A 15,886-nucleotide genomic window follows, 5' to 3' on the forward strand; every position below is an offset into this window, starting at 1 on the left:
TGGATTCATTTCTGCTGCGCCATCAAGTGAACTCCTTCTTTGAAAATCATTGGCTTCCTAAGTGGTCAACATTCGCTAATTTTCCATGTCCTTGAAAAGTATGTGTTACAATCTCCTGGCGAATTTAATCTTTTCTTGCTAGATAGCAACCATAATTATCAATTTATTTTAAATAATATTAATATAGCTATATCAGATTTATTTGGTTAGGATTTGCTGGGTATATTTTTTTCATCCTTTGACTTTTGAACTCCTGTTTTTAAGTTTTATGTGAGCTTCTTATAAACAAGATATAACCAGAGTCTGTTTTCTATTCTACATTCTCAGTATTTGTGCGTTTAAGAGTTTATATTTTCTTGTATATTTATTACAATTTTATGATTACAGAAATACTTGGATTAATTTTACCATATTTTCCATTCTCTATTTATCCTTTTTTTATTGTTTTGTTTTGTTTTGGTTTTGGTTTTTTCCTCAAGGTGTTTCTTCTCTTGGATTGACTAAGTTTTTTATTTTCTCATTCCATATTTCCTTTCTCCATGTTTTCAAATTATACTGTCTATTGAGATATATATATAGCTACTTTAGATGTTTTGACATGCTTGCTTAAATTAATGTTTAAAGTAAATCAATATCTTTATATTTCCTCCCCCAAAATACTAAGATCACAGGAGACAGATAAGTCAATAGATAGTTGCTCTTGTAGCAGCCAAAAAGTTGGGGTGTTAGATAGGTTTCAAAACCTATTCTCCTCAAGGAGAAGCTGGGAGATAGGGGCTCCCTCTTAATTGTATAATGCTGTGTTAATGATGGAGCTTATGATGAGAGTGTGTTTCAGTTTTTCCTGTTTTGAGATGGGTATTTTCTGGGTTGACCCACATGCAGGAATCTCTCAGCCAGTTTCTGGATTTCTCTCAGAGGCAACTGATACATGTATAGTTTATTCACTGCACCTATGGCTAGAGGGAGAGTCAGGAGCCTCCCTATTCTGCCATCATGCTGAGGAAAAAGCTATCCCTTTTACTTTTTAAAATATCCTTTTTGTCTTTGGTGTTCTTCAGTTTTACTTCAATATGTGTAAATGTGGATTTTTTTATATCTCATGTGGAAATTATTGGGCTTTTTAGCTATGAATATTGATGTCTTCTATTAGTTCTAGGAAATTCTTCGTGTTTTTTATACTTTTCTCTACTCTGTGTCTTACAGAATATTTTAGAGCTTGTCACACTACCCTCCACGTACCTTAACTGCTTTTAAGAAGTATCTTTATTTTGTGTCTCTGCAGTGCTCTATAACTTCTTCAAATATAACTTTCAGATCATTAATCTGCTATAATTTCCTGTTTTGCTCAACCATTGAAGTTTTCACAATTATGTTTTTCATTTTAGGTAGTTCTGCCTGGTCAGTTTTGATAGTCTTTTGTACATACATCATACTCCTCATATGTTAGTGAATAAATAAAGAAATGATGTATATTGAGCATATTAATTTACATCTAGTATCTTACAATTTCAATATCTGCAGATATAATTCTGCAGTCTGTTCTTTCTACAAAGTTTCATTCATGGTGGCTTGCTTATTTGTCTTTTGAAAACTTATTTTCCTTGGACTTGTATAAGCATGTTTTATTAACTGAGTGTATGGTGCGGAGGGAATTTGAATTTACTTCTAGCAGTTATTTGAAGATATTGCCAGGATAATACAACTTTAAATTAAATGTCCAGCTGACTTTTAGAGGCTACACAGATAATACGACTTTTGACCCAAAAACCGGATAAGAATACTTTCAGTTAGAACATTTCCAAGATGTTTTTGTATTTTCTCTAAGACACCAGGGCCAAGTTAAACCAGTCAATTTTACCTAGCATCTCTTTCTGTATGGGCTAGTAGTTTTCTCGTTCATCCAATGAGGTGGTCAAATGAAAGGATTCTCAAAATAATGTAATATCCCACGTGATATTCCAGCTGGAGGGCTCTGTCTTTTGTTCTCAGTTCCTGGCCCTCCCAAATCTAAACTATACGCCATAATGAAAAAGAAATTCCCCATATCCACCAGCATAATTTGTGCTGTCTTGCTAGTTTGGATTTGCACTCTTGGTAACTGGCTGGCCCCAGCAAATTCCTCTAATTCACCTATTGGATTATCCACATATTTACAAATATTGTATCCATTGTTTTTAGTTCTCCTAGTTCACTATATTTCTAAATGCCAAACAGATTTTCCATATTAAATTGCTACTAGATATCACTGATGCCTATTTTTCTTTAGCTCCTAACTGCTAATCTAATTAACAGAGTACCTGTTTTCTCCTTCAGCTGAAAATATTAAAATACAAAAAACATATACCTCAAAATTACTACCCTTAGCAAAATGCAGGATATATCTTGGCAGTTACAGGGAACCTAAACTAAGGCTAGACAGGTACTGAGAAATCATTTTTTTCCCTCTTTGTGCACCCTTATCACAGATGGAAACTGATATTTTCCTTGTGGTTTCCCTCATTAAAAATTTACATCCCAGTTAAAAGTTAGATAAAGTAGAGCACATATTCCAAGTACCTAAACTGCAAGCTGGAGACAGGAAAAGAAAACAGTAATAAAGGAAAAATGTTTTTCAATCCAATGTTGCAAAATGACATCCTTATACTCATTCTTTCCTTCCTTCATTCATTCATGGATATTTTCCTTCATTCATTCATGGATATTTACCTTGCATTTACTATGTATAAGTCATTTTTCTAGGTGTTGGGGATACAACATATGAATGATGACACGTAAATGAATATGTAAAAAAAGAAAATAGGAAATAAACATGACAGCTCTTTGAGAATAAGAAAACCCTGCAAAACTCCTTTGTTATTGTCATCTTTATCACAAGACAATCTGGATAATTCTTGTGGATTACAATTACATAAGCTGCCTTTTCCCTCCACACAAGAGAAAATATACCTTCATAGCCCCAGAGTTTCAAAGCAATTTCCACTGGCAAAGTTTCTCCCTTAAAGATATTTTCAAAATTCTGTTAATCTACAATTTGACACTTCTCAACTCTAATTCAGTCATAAATGCACAAGGAACACCCTATAATTCACATTAGCTTTTCCAATAAATCAATCGATTTAACCCACACAGTGTTCTAATTTAGCTTCTATTTTCTCTACCAATAAATCTAAGGTTTCAATTCCATAACCATCCATGGACCAGAATGAAAGATTTAACGAAGCTTCGGCATGGTAGTTGTTGAGTAAGCGCTCTGATACACTTCCACACTATAAACATTTAATGAGACTTACTCCCAACAGAGTATTTACTACATCAATTTATTTCATAGTATTATATTTTCAGAAGCAAGATAGAGCAAAGGTTATTTTGGATCCTTTACCAATACAGCTTCCTGTAAATAAAGAAAAGTGAAGCCATTTAATTTACAAAATCATTTAAAAAGGCTAAATGCTCAGTAAATTCTGCTTTATCTAGTTCAGACAGCCTCAGCAGCTATTTGTAACTTGGATACAAAACATATATAAAATTCAGACATTCTGTACCAGCTTGCCATCCCTAGTTCTGATTAGGACTGAATTTCAAAGATTGTTGAGGCAGTATTGAATTTCTGGGTAATATCTTTGAAATTCCCTTCTGTCTTAATAATAAGAATGGAGTCCACCATTTTTCTAAAGAAAGGAAAGACTCCATCACTATGCCTATGCTCATTCCCATCAAAGCTATATCCATATACAATAACACACACTCATGCTTTGTCCTCCTCTCTAACCACTGCTATTTTTTCTGATAGCAGCCACTTTCAACTAAAAAATGAGAAAAAGAAGTCCCTAGAAGGAAAGCAACTTGCGAATCTTCTGTCTTCTTCTAAAATCCTAAGAATATAGAATAAAGCATTTGGAATAAACTGAACCTCTTACGTAAGCATCCCCTGACACAATCTTGCTTAGTACTAAGAAAAATATGATATACAATCCTACCTGTCCACTCTTGCAAATATCACCTCACCATAGTAGTCATTCTCCCATGTACAGACTATTTCTCCTTAAATGACTAAAGTACCCAGAAAATCATTTTTCATTAAAAAGTTATGCTGTCAGTGGGATGGAAATCCTGTGAAATTAGATTGTTATGATCATTATACAACTAAAAAAAAAAGTTATGCTGTCATTTGGACTGGCTTACATATATGATATCTCTGATGGTTCCAACAAACTAAGAATCTTTCTTTTTCTTTTTATAGCTGCACCTCTGGCATATGAAAGTTCCCAAGCTAGGGGTCAAATTGGAGCCATAACTGCCAGCCTATGCCACAGCCACAGAAACGCAGGATCCAAGCCACGTTGGTGACCTACCTCACAGCTTGCAGCAACATCAGTTGCTTAACCTACTGAGAGAGGCCAGGTTCGAACCTATATCTTCATAGATACTATAATGAGTTCTTAACCCACTGAGACAAAATGGGAACTCCTAAACTAAAAATCTTAGCATAAATTTTGTTGACTTTTGATTAGGCACATTGAGCTCTGTGAGAATTTAGTATAGCATAGAAGTTAGAAACATCTTCTGAAATCAGAGAGACTAGATTCACATCCTGGTTACTACCACTCACTAGTCATGTGACTTGAGCAAGTTACAAAACTTGTATGAGTTTCAGTTTTATTTAAATATATTATAGGGACACTAATAATTAAGTGATAAAATTATGTTAAGTGTTTAACTATCAAGAAATGTTACATATTAATGTACAGGGGACCTATATTCTGATAGTATCACTGCTATAAAATTAGTTGGAAACAAATTTTGCCCACAATGTGTTTTCAATCTTGTTATAAAGACAAGACACTCACCTAATAAACAAGTTTACTGAGGGCTCATTACACAGGGCAAATATTTAGATGATGGGATATTATTAAAGAATCACTACGAATCATCTATCTTATTTAGAAAAATAGGCCTGAAAATTTTCACATAGAAGCCAATAATTAAGAACTTAATAGATTTCTTCATTGATAGTGATAATAAAGAATTTAATAATATTAGATTAGAAATGAAGATAAGGAGTTCCTGTCATGGCTCAGCAGTTAGTGAACTATAAGGACATGAGTTCGATCCCTGGCCTTGCTTGGGTTGGGGATCTGATGTTGCTGAGAGCTGTGGTGTAGGTCACAGACACGGCTTGGATCCCACATTGTTGTGACTGTGATGTAGGCCAACAGCTATAGCTCCCACTTGACCCCTAGCCTGGGAACCTCCACATGCCATGGGTGCAGCCCTAAAAAGACAAAAACAAAAATGAAGATTCCTGTTTAAGACATGTAACTAAAAGGAAAGCATATGGAAAGGTTATTCTAAACTTAAATGAACAAGGTTTTAATAAGTTTACTGCGAAAGTAATAATGTTAGGAACAATATAGGAATTATAGATTAGATGTTTAATTTTTTTAAGTTAGTAAAACTTAATGTAATTGCCATTGTATTGATTTCTTCATTATGGAAGAATCTGTTTCCAAATAATCACTTCTGCAGTTAACAATGAACTCTAAGATTTACCGAGCACTTATTATGTGCCAGTCACTGCTATGAGCATTTTTACATGCATTATTAATTTACTGATTCAGATAACACAATAATGTAGGTCCTATTAATATCCCCAATTTACAGATGAGAGACCTAAGAGTTAAATAAAATAATTAATAATTTTCCTAAGGTCCACACAGGCAAGTGCCCACCAAGTACCACAGCTGGGATAGGAACATAGGCACTTGGGCCCCTGAACCCTTATCTTTAAGCATAACACCATGTTGTCTTCCCTTAAGCAAGTGCATGTCTGACTAGGATAGCCTATGACCGTTGACGTCATACTGGAATATCTGATAAATCTCTCAACTCAACATGTTGAAAATTGAGTTGCTGATCTCCCTCTCAAAACTGGCTTCACCCAGTCTTCCCCCACCATATTTGATTAAAAACCAACCAACCAACCAACAAACAAACAAAAACAAAACTTTGTATGTCCAGTGTCTCGAGCCCAAAACCAAATGAACAGATTACCCTTGTAATTATCTATGGCAGACACAGAAGTGTTCTTCCTGTGTCCTCCTTCCAGGTAGGACGCGCCACCTAGCTGCGGAGAGCGAGGCCAGTAGACGGCCCCTGCTGTCAATTCCCTCAGGGTCTGCCTTAGCTGCAGGGGGTTGGTCCCCACTCCCCATGCCTAGAGATCATACCCTTCCTGGGGTGGGGGATGACCTGCTTCTACTGAAAGAGGCATAAAGGCATGGATATTTCTGTCTGACAACATTCACTTGAGGTCAAAACTGTCTTCAGAGCTCCCAGCTGATTGGTCTAGGCTTTGTGGTTTTGGCTTCCAGGTACACTTCTTCTGCTCAGTGCTGTTGCCTTCCTCTTCCTTCACACATGGTAATTTCTAATAGCACCTTGTATCCCAAATTCTGTCCAGTGTGTGCTTCTGGAGGATCTAGCCTGCAACACCAACCATGACTCCTCCCTTTCTCTCACCTCCTACAATTGCTCTGTCAAACCCAGTTAACTTTACTTATAAAATTTAGCCTTAATAGTCACTAGCCATTCTAGTCCACACAAAAATGTGAGGTGGAAAGAGGTGGTGCATACACAATATAAGGATAGAAGCTGTATTACTACAATTTCCACCTGCCTGGTTTTTTACCCCCTTCTTTGTTCCCCTTACAGTCTGTGCCCCATAACCAGCCAGCATAGTTCTTTTAAGAGTTTAGTCTCAGCACATCACTACTGTTTAAAACCTTATAGTGGATCACATTTGAAGTAAAAGCCAGTGTCCTAAAAAGCCTACATAGCTTTCCATAACCTGGCCCTGTTGAGTTTCTGACCTCAGCTCCTACTTCTCACCCCTCAACCTCCCCACCCAGGCTCCAAGGCTTCTGGGCTGTCCTACAAATACAGGGGGCATGTTTTCAAGCCTTTGTTCTAAAGAGCCCCATCTGCCAGATTCTTTAACTTCCCTTAATCCTTTGATAACTTCTCACTTTGTCAATGTAACATTCTATACAATTTACTTATATATAATGTTTATTGTTTTTATTTTTCCCTATATTTTGTTAGAATATAAGCTTCACCAGGGCAGTGCTCAATTATATCCCAATACCAAAACAATGCCAATAGTAAGTATTTAAAGAATGAATAAATTTTTCCTTTCATAAATGGATCTATGTAAAATAAAGTCATCATTTCCATCTAATTAACAATCCCAACTTAAATTCATTGACTTCTTTGGCAGAGATGTAAAGGAATCAGAAGTCAACAGATAGAGTATTATCCTGTTCATCAGTTCATTGGAAATCACAAGATGATGATATGATAGAGACTGATTATGTAACTGGATTTTTATTTACTCTTAGTCTTGAACTCCAACCCCAGGATTTGAAAACCCACATCTATTTATTCTCACATTGGTACATCAAATCACATTTTAATTTTCACTCAACTTACCTCAAGTTCATCAAGGGCACTTCCCAGGGTTGCTGCCTGAGGTTCTGGTGGGGGTGACATATTCTGGATGCCTTGTGAAGCATTTGAAATCACATTGAGGGCATTCTGAATTTCTTCACACACTGTATCCTTGCTGGCTTTGAGGGAAGCAACATCAGAATGTTCCAAATAAGCTGAACAAATTGAATGCAATATGGGGGAGTTCTCCTTCAAAGAGGCCCGGGCACCTGCAATTTCATCCCTCTGATTTGGAGATTTTAAGTCCTGAGGAGAGAAATAAAAAGAAAGGTTCCATACAATGGGCTATGGAAGAAAGACTTATACAAAGCAGCTCCATTTTTCTGCCAATATAAATGAAAAGATAATAGACACTAAGTCATAACTATAAATTAAAATGAAGGGCTTAAATTATTTCTACACTCCTCCTTATTCTGTTAAAATATATAAAATAGGAAATCTGAGCCAATTAGCAAATACAGATGTGCAATAACTGAATAGATCTTACATTTGTCATCATATACTTATAAGTCAGAAAAATAGCATTCACATTATACGTGAATTATAAGAGAGCTTGATTTACAAGGATGCTGATTACATATTTGCATAGATGGTGATTATTGCATTTAACCTTTTTGTTAAAACTAAACCAATTGAGTTGTGAATATAAAATTTAATCTCCCCCCATTCAGCTATCTTCCACTCTTTCAGAAATACTTACTAATAAATTAATCCTGGATCTTTCTTTCTTTGACATTTATTCAACAAAAAGTTATTGAGCACTTGGTATAAGCTAGTTAGCCCTTGTGCTTAGACATCAAGTAGGCATAAGTGAACAATCCTACAAGGACCTTGATCTCCCAAAGCTTCTGTTCTTGTTGGAGGGGAACGGGGCCTAGAGACAAACAATAAACTAGGTAAACAAATACACGAGACAATTTCAGGTAATGAAAAATGCTATGAAGAGGAGTTCTAGTAGTGGCTCAGTGGTTAATGAACTTGACTAGTATCCATGAGGATGCAGATTCAATACCTGGCCTTGCTCAGTGGGTTAAGGATCCAGCATTGCTTGTGGCTGTGGTGTAGGCCGGCAGCTACAGCTCTGATTGGACCCCTAGCCTGGGAACCTCCATATGCCACGGGTGCATCCCTAAAAAGACAAAAAAAAAATTCTATGAAGAAAACACAAAAGTGAAATGTAATAGAGACTGACTTGAGAGGAGAAAGCTGTTTTAGTTTGGGTGGTCAGGGAAGGTATTTCCTCAGAGATGACATTTGCAGTAAATATAAATGAAAGGTATTCCAAACAGTGGGAGAAGAAGAGATAGTGGATCAAAACTACCTCGATATACAGTGAAAAGCCCTGGCAAGCACTACCTTAACTGAATGATGACTTATCATCAGTGATGTCATATGGATATCCTGTGCTCCTTGATATATTGTGACAGGTGAGCATTTCACCATCTGGAATTCTTTCCAACAACCCATACAATCCCACTCTAATCATGAGAAAAACGGCAAAAAAAAAAAAAAAAAAAAAAAACAGACTGGGGACAGTATTCCTCAAGATTGTTAAGGTCATGAAAAATAGAGACTGATAAACTGTCCCAGACCAGAGGAGAAGAATGACATAGCAACTAAATCTAACTTAGAACCCTGGATTGGATCCTGGCACAGAAAAAAAGACATTCGTGGAAAAACTAATGAATTCCAAATAAAGACCAAAATTAAGTTACATCAATGTTTGTTCACTGTGGCAAATGTAAGACACTAACAATGGAGAAAACCTAGAGAAAAAGTCAATGGGAATGTTCTGTACTATTTTTGCAACTTTCCTAGAAATCTAAAATTATTAATATAAGTGGCTTATTTTAAAGAAAATTAACTCAAGGGAACTTAACAATTCATGTACTTCATACAATAGCTCATGTACTAAGAAAACTCATGATAGATACTATTCTCCTTTTTTAAAGATGAGAAAACTGAGATCTAGAAAGACTAAGTTACTGAGATGACCCATAGCTAAATGGTGGGTGGCATTTCTTGCATTGTAACCCAAGTGAGTGTAACTGCTAAGCCATGATGTCACAACCATGATATACTCTTTTCTGCATGGGAAGGATTCCTCTTATTTGCTACTATTCAAGGATGAGGACTTGTGCTGTATGATGACATAATTTATAAAGTGCTTCTGGTTAGCACCTCACTGATCATCACAGTACCCTTTGAGGTAGTAAGACTGGTGCTATTAGCCCTGCTTTAACTAAATAGGTATTTAGTCTAAGGGTATTAAAAGGCTGGTAAAAGAAGTGACATGCAGACTTCTGATTGCAAATCCCATGATTTATTCACAAGACTCTGCTACCTTCAGATAATGTTGCTTGAGGTTAATAAATGGCTGCACTGCTATATTTTTAGCTCCTTCCTTTCTGAAAATAAAGGCTGTTTGCTACTTCATGCAGGCTTTGGGGGAGATTAACTTTTTTATAAGGTATAGGGAGGACAGTTAGAAGTAGCTGTCAACCCACTGTTCATACTTATTAATTACCCAAGAAAAGAAACTTTGTGGTTTTCTGGGCTTGGTATGATTCTCCCCCCTCCTCCATATTTCTGGTCTGGATTCTAGTTTCAGCTCTGTCATTAGCATTCTAAGCAGGGTAGTTCTACTCTTCAGTGTCTGTTTTCCAGCTGTAAAAATGTAGATAATGATACTTCTGCCAACCCTTTCACAGGACTAAGTAAAACATTGGAAATGGGATATACTGGGAAAATAGTTGAGAATTATAGAAAAAGTACAGAAGTATTGTATTCCTAAAATTTTTCAAACTTAGGTTCCTGTTTCCATCCTGTGATGGTTTTGGTGATTTTCATATTCCCCACAATTTTGTAGCACTATCTACATTTATCTCAGTGTGACTTAGAAGATAAATAATTTAATGTTTATAAAGGATGCACATTCCTCAGAAGAATAGCAATAAAAAGTGTAACTATTCAGAAAGAGCTGAAGAAAATCTCTGCATATTGCAGTATAAATATAACTGATTATAAACCTCCTCTGAAGTGGAGGTTTACCCTTCTCCATTTAGAATAAAATGTTCAATGTTGGAGTTCCTGTTGTGGCTCAGTAGTTAACAAATCTGACTAGGAACCATGAGGTTGTGGGTTCGATCCCTGGCCTCATTCAGTGGGTTAAGGATCCAGCACTGCCATGAGCTGTGGCGTAGGTCACAGACCCAGCTCAGATCCCGCATTGCTGTGGCTCTGGCGTAGGCCGGCGGCTACAGCTCTGATTAGACCCCTAGCCTGGGAACCTCCATATGCCATGGGTGTGGCCCTAGAAAAGACAAAAAGACAAAAAAAAAAAAAAGATTCAATGTTTAAGTAGTTTCTAAAAGGTGAAAGTCTGTGAATACATACTATTACAAAAAAAGGATAAAGTTTAAAAATATTATTTTTTTTAGCTAATATAGCTATGTATACCTGACTGTTAACTGTGGCAATTTGGATGCTGTAGGGGATTTGGAAATTTAAAAATTGTAACATATTTTGGCTTTTGCGCCTAGGCTTTGTTATCTCTACCTAAGGCAATTACAGAATTCTTAATAAGCACTGATGCCCCAAAGAGCAAGCTGACAAAGCCTCTGAGAAAAGTTCAGGGAATGTAATAAAAATAACACATTATGGCAGCAGGTGGGGAAAAGAAAGGCAGGTTACAGGGTTTAGATAAGAAAAATTGAAAAAGTAAGAACATTTTTTTCCTAAAAGACATCCCAAAGGATAATTTTAATGTAGTAAAATAGGCATACAGATAAAAAGGCAACTAATGAATACTGCCCTTCTAAACAAAAGTTGTGGTGGTGGTAGCAGTTGTTTTATTTTGTTTTAACTGAAGAAACCATAGGTTTAAAGGTTCATAGGTTGTCTATTAAATTTAAAACTAGGTAAAAATAGGAATTAAATAGCAGGGTCAATTAGGGACTTCACTGGATGCAGAAGTATAAGGAATTCAGTGTCTCAGGGATTGATACTTATTTAATATCTTTTTTTTTTTTTTTAGTATTCCAGAAGAAAAAGCTTACATGAGTTTTCCAAGTTAAGGAGACATTAAATGCTTCCAGCTGATGAAGAAACACACAGATGGGATTAAAAAAGAAGACCTTACAAGTCTGTGCAAGTGGGTAGAGAAGCAACATATGAGTTTTAACCCTGGCAAGGAAACAAAATGTATTTAGGGATTTTAAAGATCACAAAGTATAAAAATGGAGGGATCTAAGCTATCAGTTCATTAATTCAACCATTCATTCAACAAATACTGTTGAGGACCCCCCTCCTATTAATCAGGCAATGTGCTAAATGTTAGGAATAGGGTAAAGAGCCTATAAATCAGAAGGGGAAATATAAATTTATATGAGAATTAAAATAGAGTTATTCATAACATAGAGAAAAGTCCCTCAGCTTGAGGGCATTGAAGAAAATTTATCACAGGAGATAATTTTTAAACATTGAGTAGAAATTATCCTTGTGATTAATGCAGAAAAAAAACAACAAGCAAAGAAAACAGCATGTGCAAAGGCCTGAGGCATAACAGAGCAAGGAGCATGCATGCATGCTACTGCAGGTGGCACTCCAAGTATAGAGAACCTGAGAAGAAAAGGTGATGAATCCAGCTAGAAAGACAAGTAGGAGATACCTCAGATGCCACGCTAAAGAACTGTGCAAACAACAAGCTCAGATGTATATTTTCAAAGATAGCTGTACTAGTGATTAGTGATTTCAGTCAAGACCAACAATAATCTAAGCAAGAGACAATGAGCACCTGAACAGTGAAAACTATTGTGAGGCTACAGTAGGATGGATCAAGAAATATTTAGGAGGTAAAAATGGTAAGACTTCATGATACTTAGATGGGGGGAGAGCAGGTGGAGGTATTTAGAAACATCAAGAAAACTGTTTTAACCATCATTTACACAGTGATGCATTCACCAAGATGGAGAATAGAGAATGAAGAATGTGTTTGAAAGAGAAAGGTAAAGTACATTTTGTCATCTGCCAAAAATGAGATGCCAGCATAATATCAAATGAAAATATATTGGATTTGAGCTAGAACTAGAAATCTGTGATTCAGTAACTCATAGTTGGGAGCTAAAGTCATGCATGAGAAGGTTTCAGGGCCTTCACCCAGGATGAATATTACAACAAGGACAAGAACCTAGAGTCAGCATCAGTTGTCTCTTGAAGATGTAAACTTGAAAATTTTGTGTGCTAGCCCCTAAGGCTAAATATGTGCATTTTTGTATACCAGGAAGGACATCAGAAGATACTAAATTCTCATTAAAAAAAAAAAAAGGACAGAGAGAGATGAGCAAAAGCCTAGAACCCAAGTTACTATAGATAATTATGGTCACTATACTTTAAGAAAAGAGAATTAAAGTTTTTTAAAGAAAGCAGCTTGTAAGACAGGATGACTTCTGTATGAGCGAGTTAGAAATACAGGGTCTGGGAGTTCCCATTGTGACTCAGTGGTTAACAAACCCACATAGTAACCATGAGGTTGTGGGTTTGATCCCTGACCTCGCTCAGTGGGTTGGGGATCCGGTGTTGCCATGAGATGTGGTGTGGGTCGGAGACACAGCTCAGATCCTGCTTTGCTGTGGCTGTGGTGTAGGCTAGCAGCTACAGTTTTGATTTGACCCCTAGCCTGGGAACCTCCATATGCTGTGGTGCAGCCCTAAAAAAAAAAAGAAAAAAGAAAAAATAATAAGAAGAATATGGGGTCTGTTCTCTTCAAAAAAGGAAAATCTATATTGTATAGCACATGATTTTTTAAAAATCTAGAAGTCATGAATGAATTTGAAAAGTTGTTAATGGCCTTCTTTACTAAATCTGGGAACAATAGATCAAGGAAGCTTTTTAGATTTGGGTGAAATCAATTAAAATTTACCTATTCATCCTTTTGTTTCCCTCACTTCATTATACTCCCCTTGAATGCAAACACAATAGCTTATTTATTTTTTATCAATTATCTCATAGTACATGACACATATTAAGTGTTTAATCATTTGTTGAGGAAACATACAAATAACTGAGAAATAAGTAAGAGGAAATTATATTCAGCATGGGTAAGAAACTTTGGATATGATAACTCCAAAAAATTAACTGTGTGGGAAAATATACATAAGCCAGAGGCTCGACAGATTTTTACGTGATAATGTCACAGAAAGCTAAAGAGTAAAATTAAATTATACATGTGTTTACATTTAGTAAAGCCAGTGATACAAGTATTTTGGAAAATGGGTTTGACAGTATCTACTGAAGATAGATAAGTAAGTAGGTAGATGGGTGGGTGGATGGATGGATAGGTAGGTAGGTAGGTAGATAGATAGATAGATAGATAGATAGATAGATAGATAGATAGATAGATAGATAGATATTCCCATGAACTAGCTCTATTCCATTCCTGGGAGAAGAAACACACTTACAGAAGTATTTTCATATGTTCATTAAAATACAAATAAAATTGTTCAGAGAAACACTCTTCATAATAGCCCCAAATTAGAAATAACTCAAAGTAATGAGGGTGAACAAAATGCAGCTATATGAACAATATGAAATATGGAATGAGAAATACCAGACAAAAAATAGTACATATTGTTTGATTCTATCTACTTAAAGTTCAAACTCAGGAAAAACTAATCCATAGTTCCAGAAATCAGAATAGTGTTTACTCTTGAGGGGTGATTAGAGACTGGAAAGGGGCATAAGGGATCTTTTGAATTCTGGTAATTTTCTGTTTCTTGCTTCAGGTGCTAGTTACCTTGGAGGTGGTGTGTTTAGCTTGGAAAATCCATTGACCTGTATGTGTATAAGCTATACATTTTTATGAATGTATCTTATACTTCAATTTTAAAAATTTACACAGAAGCAAACAAAACACAAGTATTAATACAAAAGTCAAGTAAATATTCACAGCTTGTGACTTCTCTTGACAAAGGACACCCATATAAATAAGCAACAGATCTGTCATGTTACATTTCCCCTGATATTAAGAGAAGGAAGATGAAACTAGATATGCAGTATATTTATAAGTGTCTCTTACACATTTTAAGAGCTTCTGCTTTAAAAAGAAAAAAAATCTAAAGGTTTTAAAAGTTAGAAGAGAAAGTTCCTATAGCTTGGCCATCAGAAAGGGCAAAGCTAAAGGATTTTCACAGCAATTGATTCTATACACCCTTGAACAAAGCCCATTTCAAAGAATCAGAGAAAACTTCCTTACTAAGCTACATCCCTGCCCAAGTGGAATAGCTTAGCAGATACTCTGCTCAACAAAGCAGAACTACATGCAAATTATCAAGTTTTTCTTCCAGGTGTTTAAATGAGGTTTGTGGAGCTTACAAAACCACTCGGGTAGGGGAGGGAAGGGACTAATAAAGAGCATCTTTGTTTTCTTAAGACTAAGAAGATGTGCAGCAGAAAAGCCTATGGATTCTCTGCTATTTGGATTCCATTCTTGGGTGGCTTCTATCCCCAATCTTCTCTCTGCCAAGATGCCACCTGCTAACTGCTTCACTGGCCACTGGGCAGCTTCATGTTGTATCACAAAACAAAACAGTGCAAACACCTGCTAATTTAGCTGTTTTTCTCCAACACAGATTAGGAAGTAGCATACTTAGCCTTAACTGAACTGAGGGATATAAGATGGTGAAATAAGAGTAGACTACAGAGATTAAAAAAAGAAGTTTCTGAGAAAAAAAAAAAGAGATTGAAAATAATGCAAGATTTTACAATCAAGACAGCAGCAGAGAGGGACATTTAGTGCTTTTCTATACTTATTTCCCAAGTTCCATTTCATATTAATAAGACAAATTCAATAAAGGAGAAAATAAAGAATTCTTCAAATTCAAATAGAAAACTGAGAAACCATATAATAATAGTATTAAGATATCCCCAAGGTATGTACGCTGGGCTATTAATGCATACCTTGAGCAGTTGAAATACACCAAAGTGAATATTAATAACTCCAAAGAAACCTCCTAGGAAAACATTATTACTTAATTCGAATGCAGACTACTATGTTAGTCAAGAAAATGCATATATAAAGTTCGGAAAGGCACTATATTCATTTTCTATTCATCTGAAACAAATACATCTTGAACCTATTATTTGCCCCAAATTTATATCTAAAAAATAAATCCTGTCTGAAGTCATCTACTTACTATATGACTAAAGTAAAAGGAACAAACAGAAAAACATAAAAATAATGAGCTACTTCAACAGGATCTGGTTGCTGTACTTTACGCTTCCACTTGTGTGTATATTTCATCACTTAATCTAACAAAAGTCAAATATTTGTAAGTCAGAAAACTTTTTCTCTAAAGTACATATTAATTCATACCTATGA

General features: G+C 35.8%; 1 protein-coding gene across 5 annotated transcripts in view; it reads right to left on the reverse strand.

Moving 5' to 3' along the window:
• The window catches only part of CTNNA3 (catenin alpha 3), a 1,780,789-nt gene that overhangs the window by 1,288,664 nt on the left and 476,239 nt on the right, over window positions 1-15,886 (reverse strand). For all 5 annotated transcript variants that reach the window (XM_021074380.2, XM_084997062.1, XM_021074383.2 and 2 more), the window contains one exon: window positions 7,492-7,755. In XM_021074380.2, the coding sequence (XP_020930039.2) occupies window positions 7,492-7,755 (264 nt within the window). The remainder of the gene's footprint in view (window positions 1-7,491; window positions 7,756-15,886) is intronic.

This window comes from Sus scrofa, chromosome 14, assembly GCF_054392235.1.
Source record: "Sus scrofa isolate SSC_HxYL_T2T_F1_AM1 chromosome 14, Sscrofa_HxYL_maternal_Yorkshire_Landrace_v2.0, whole genome shotgun sequence".
Lineage (NCBI taxonomy): Eukaryota > Metazoa > Chordata > Mammalia > Artiodactyla > Suidae > Sus > Sus scrofa.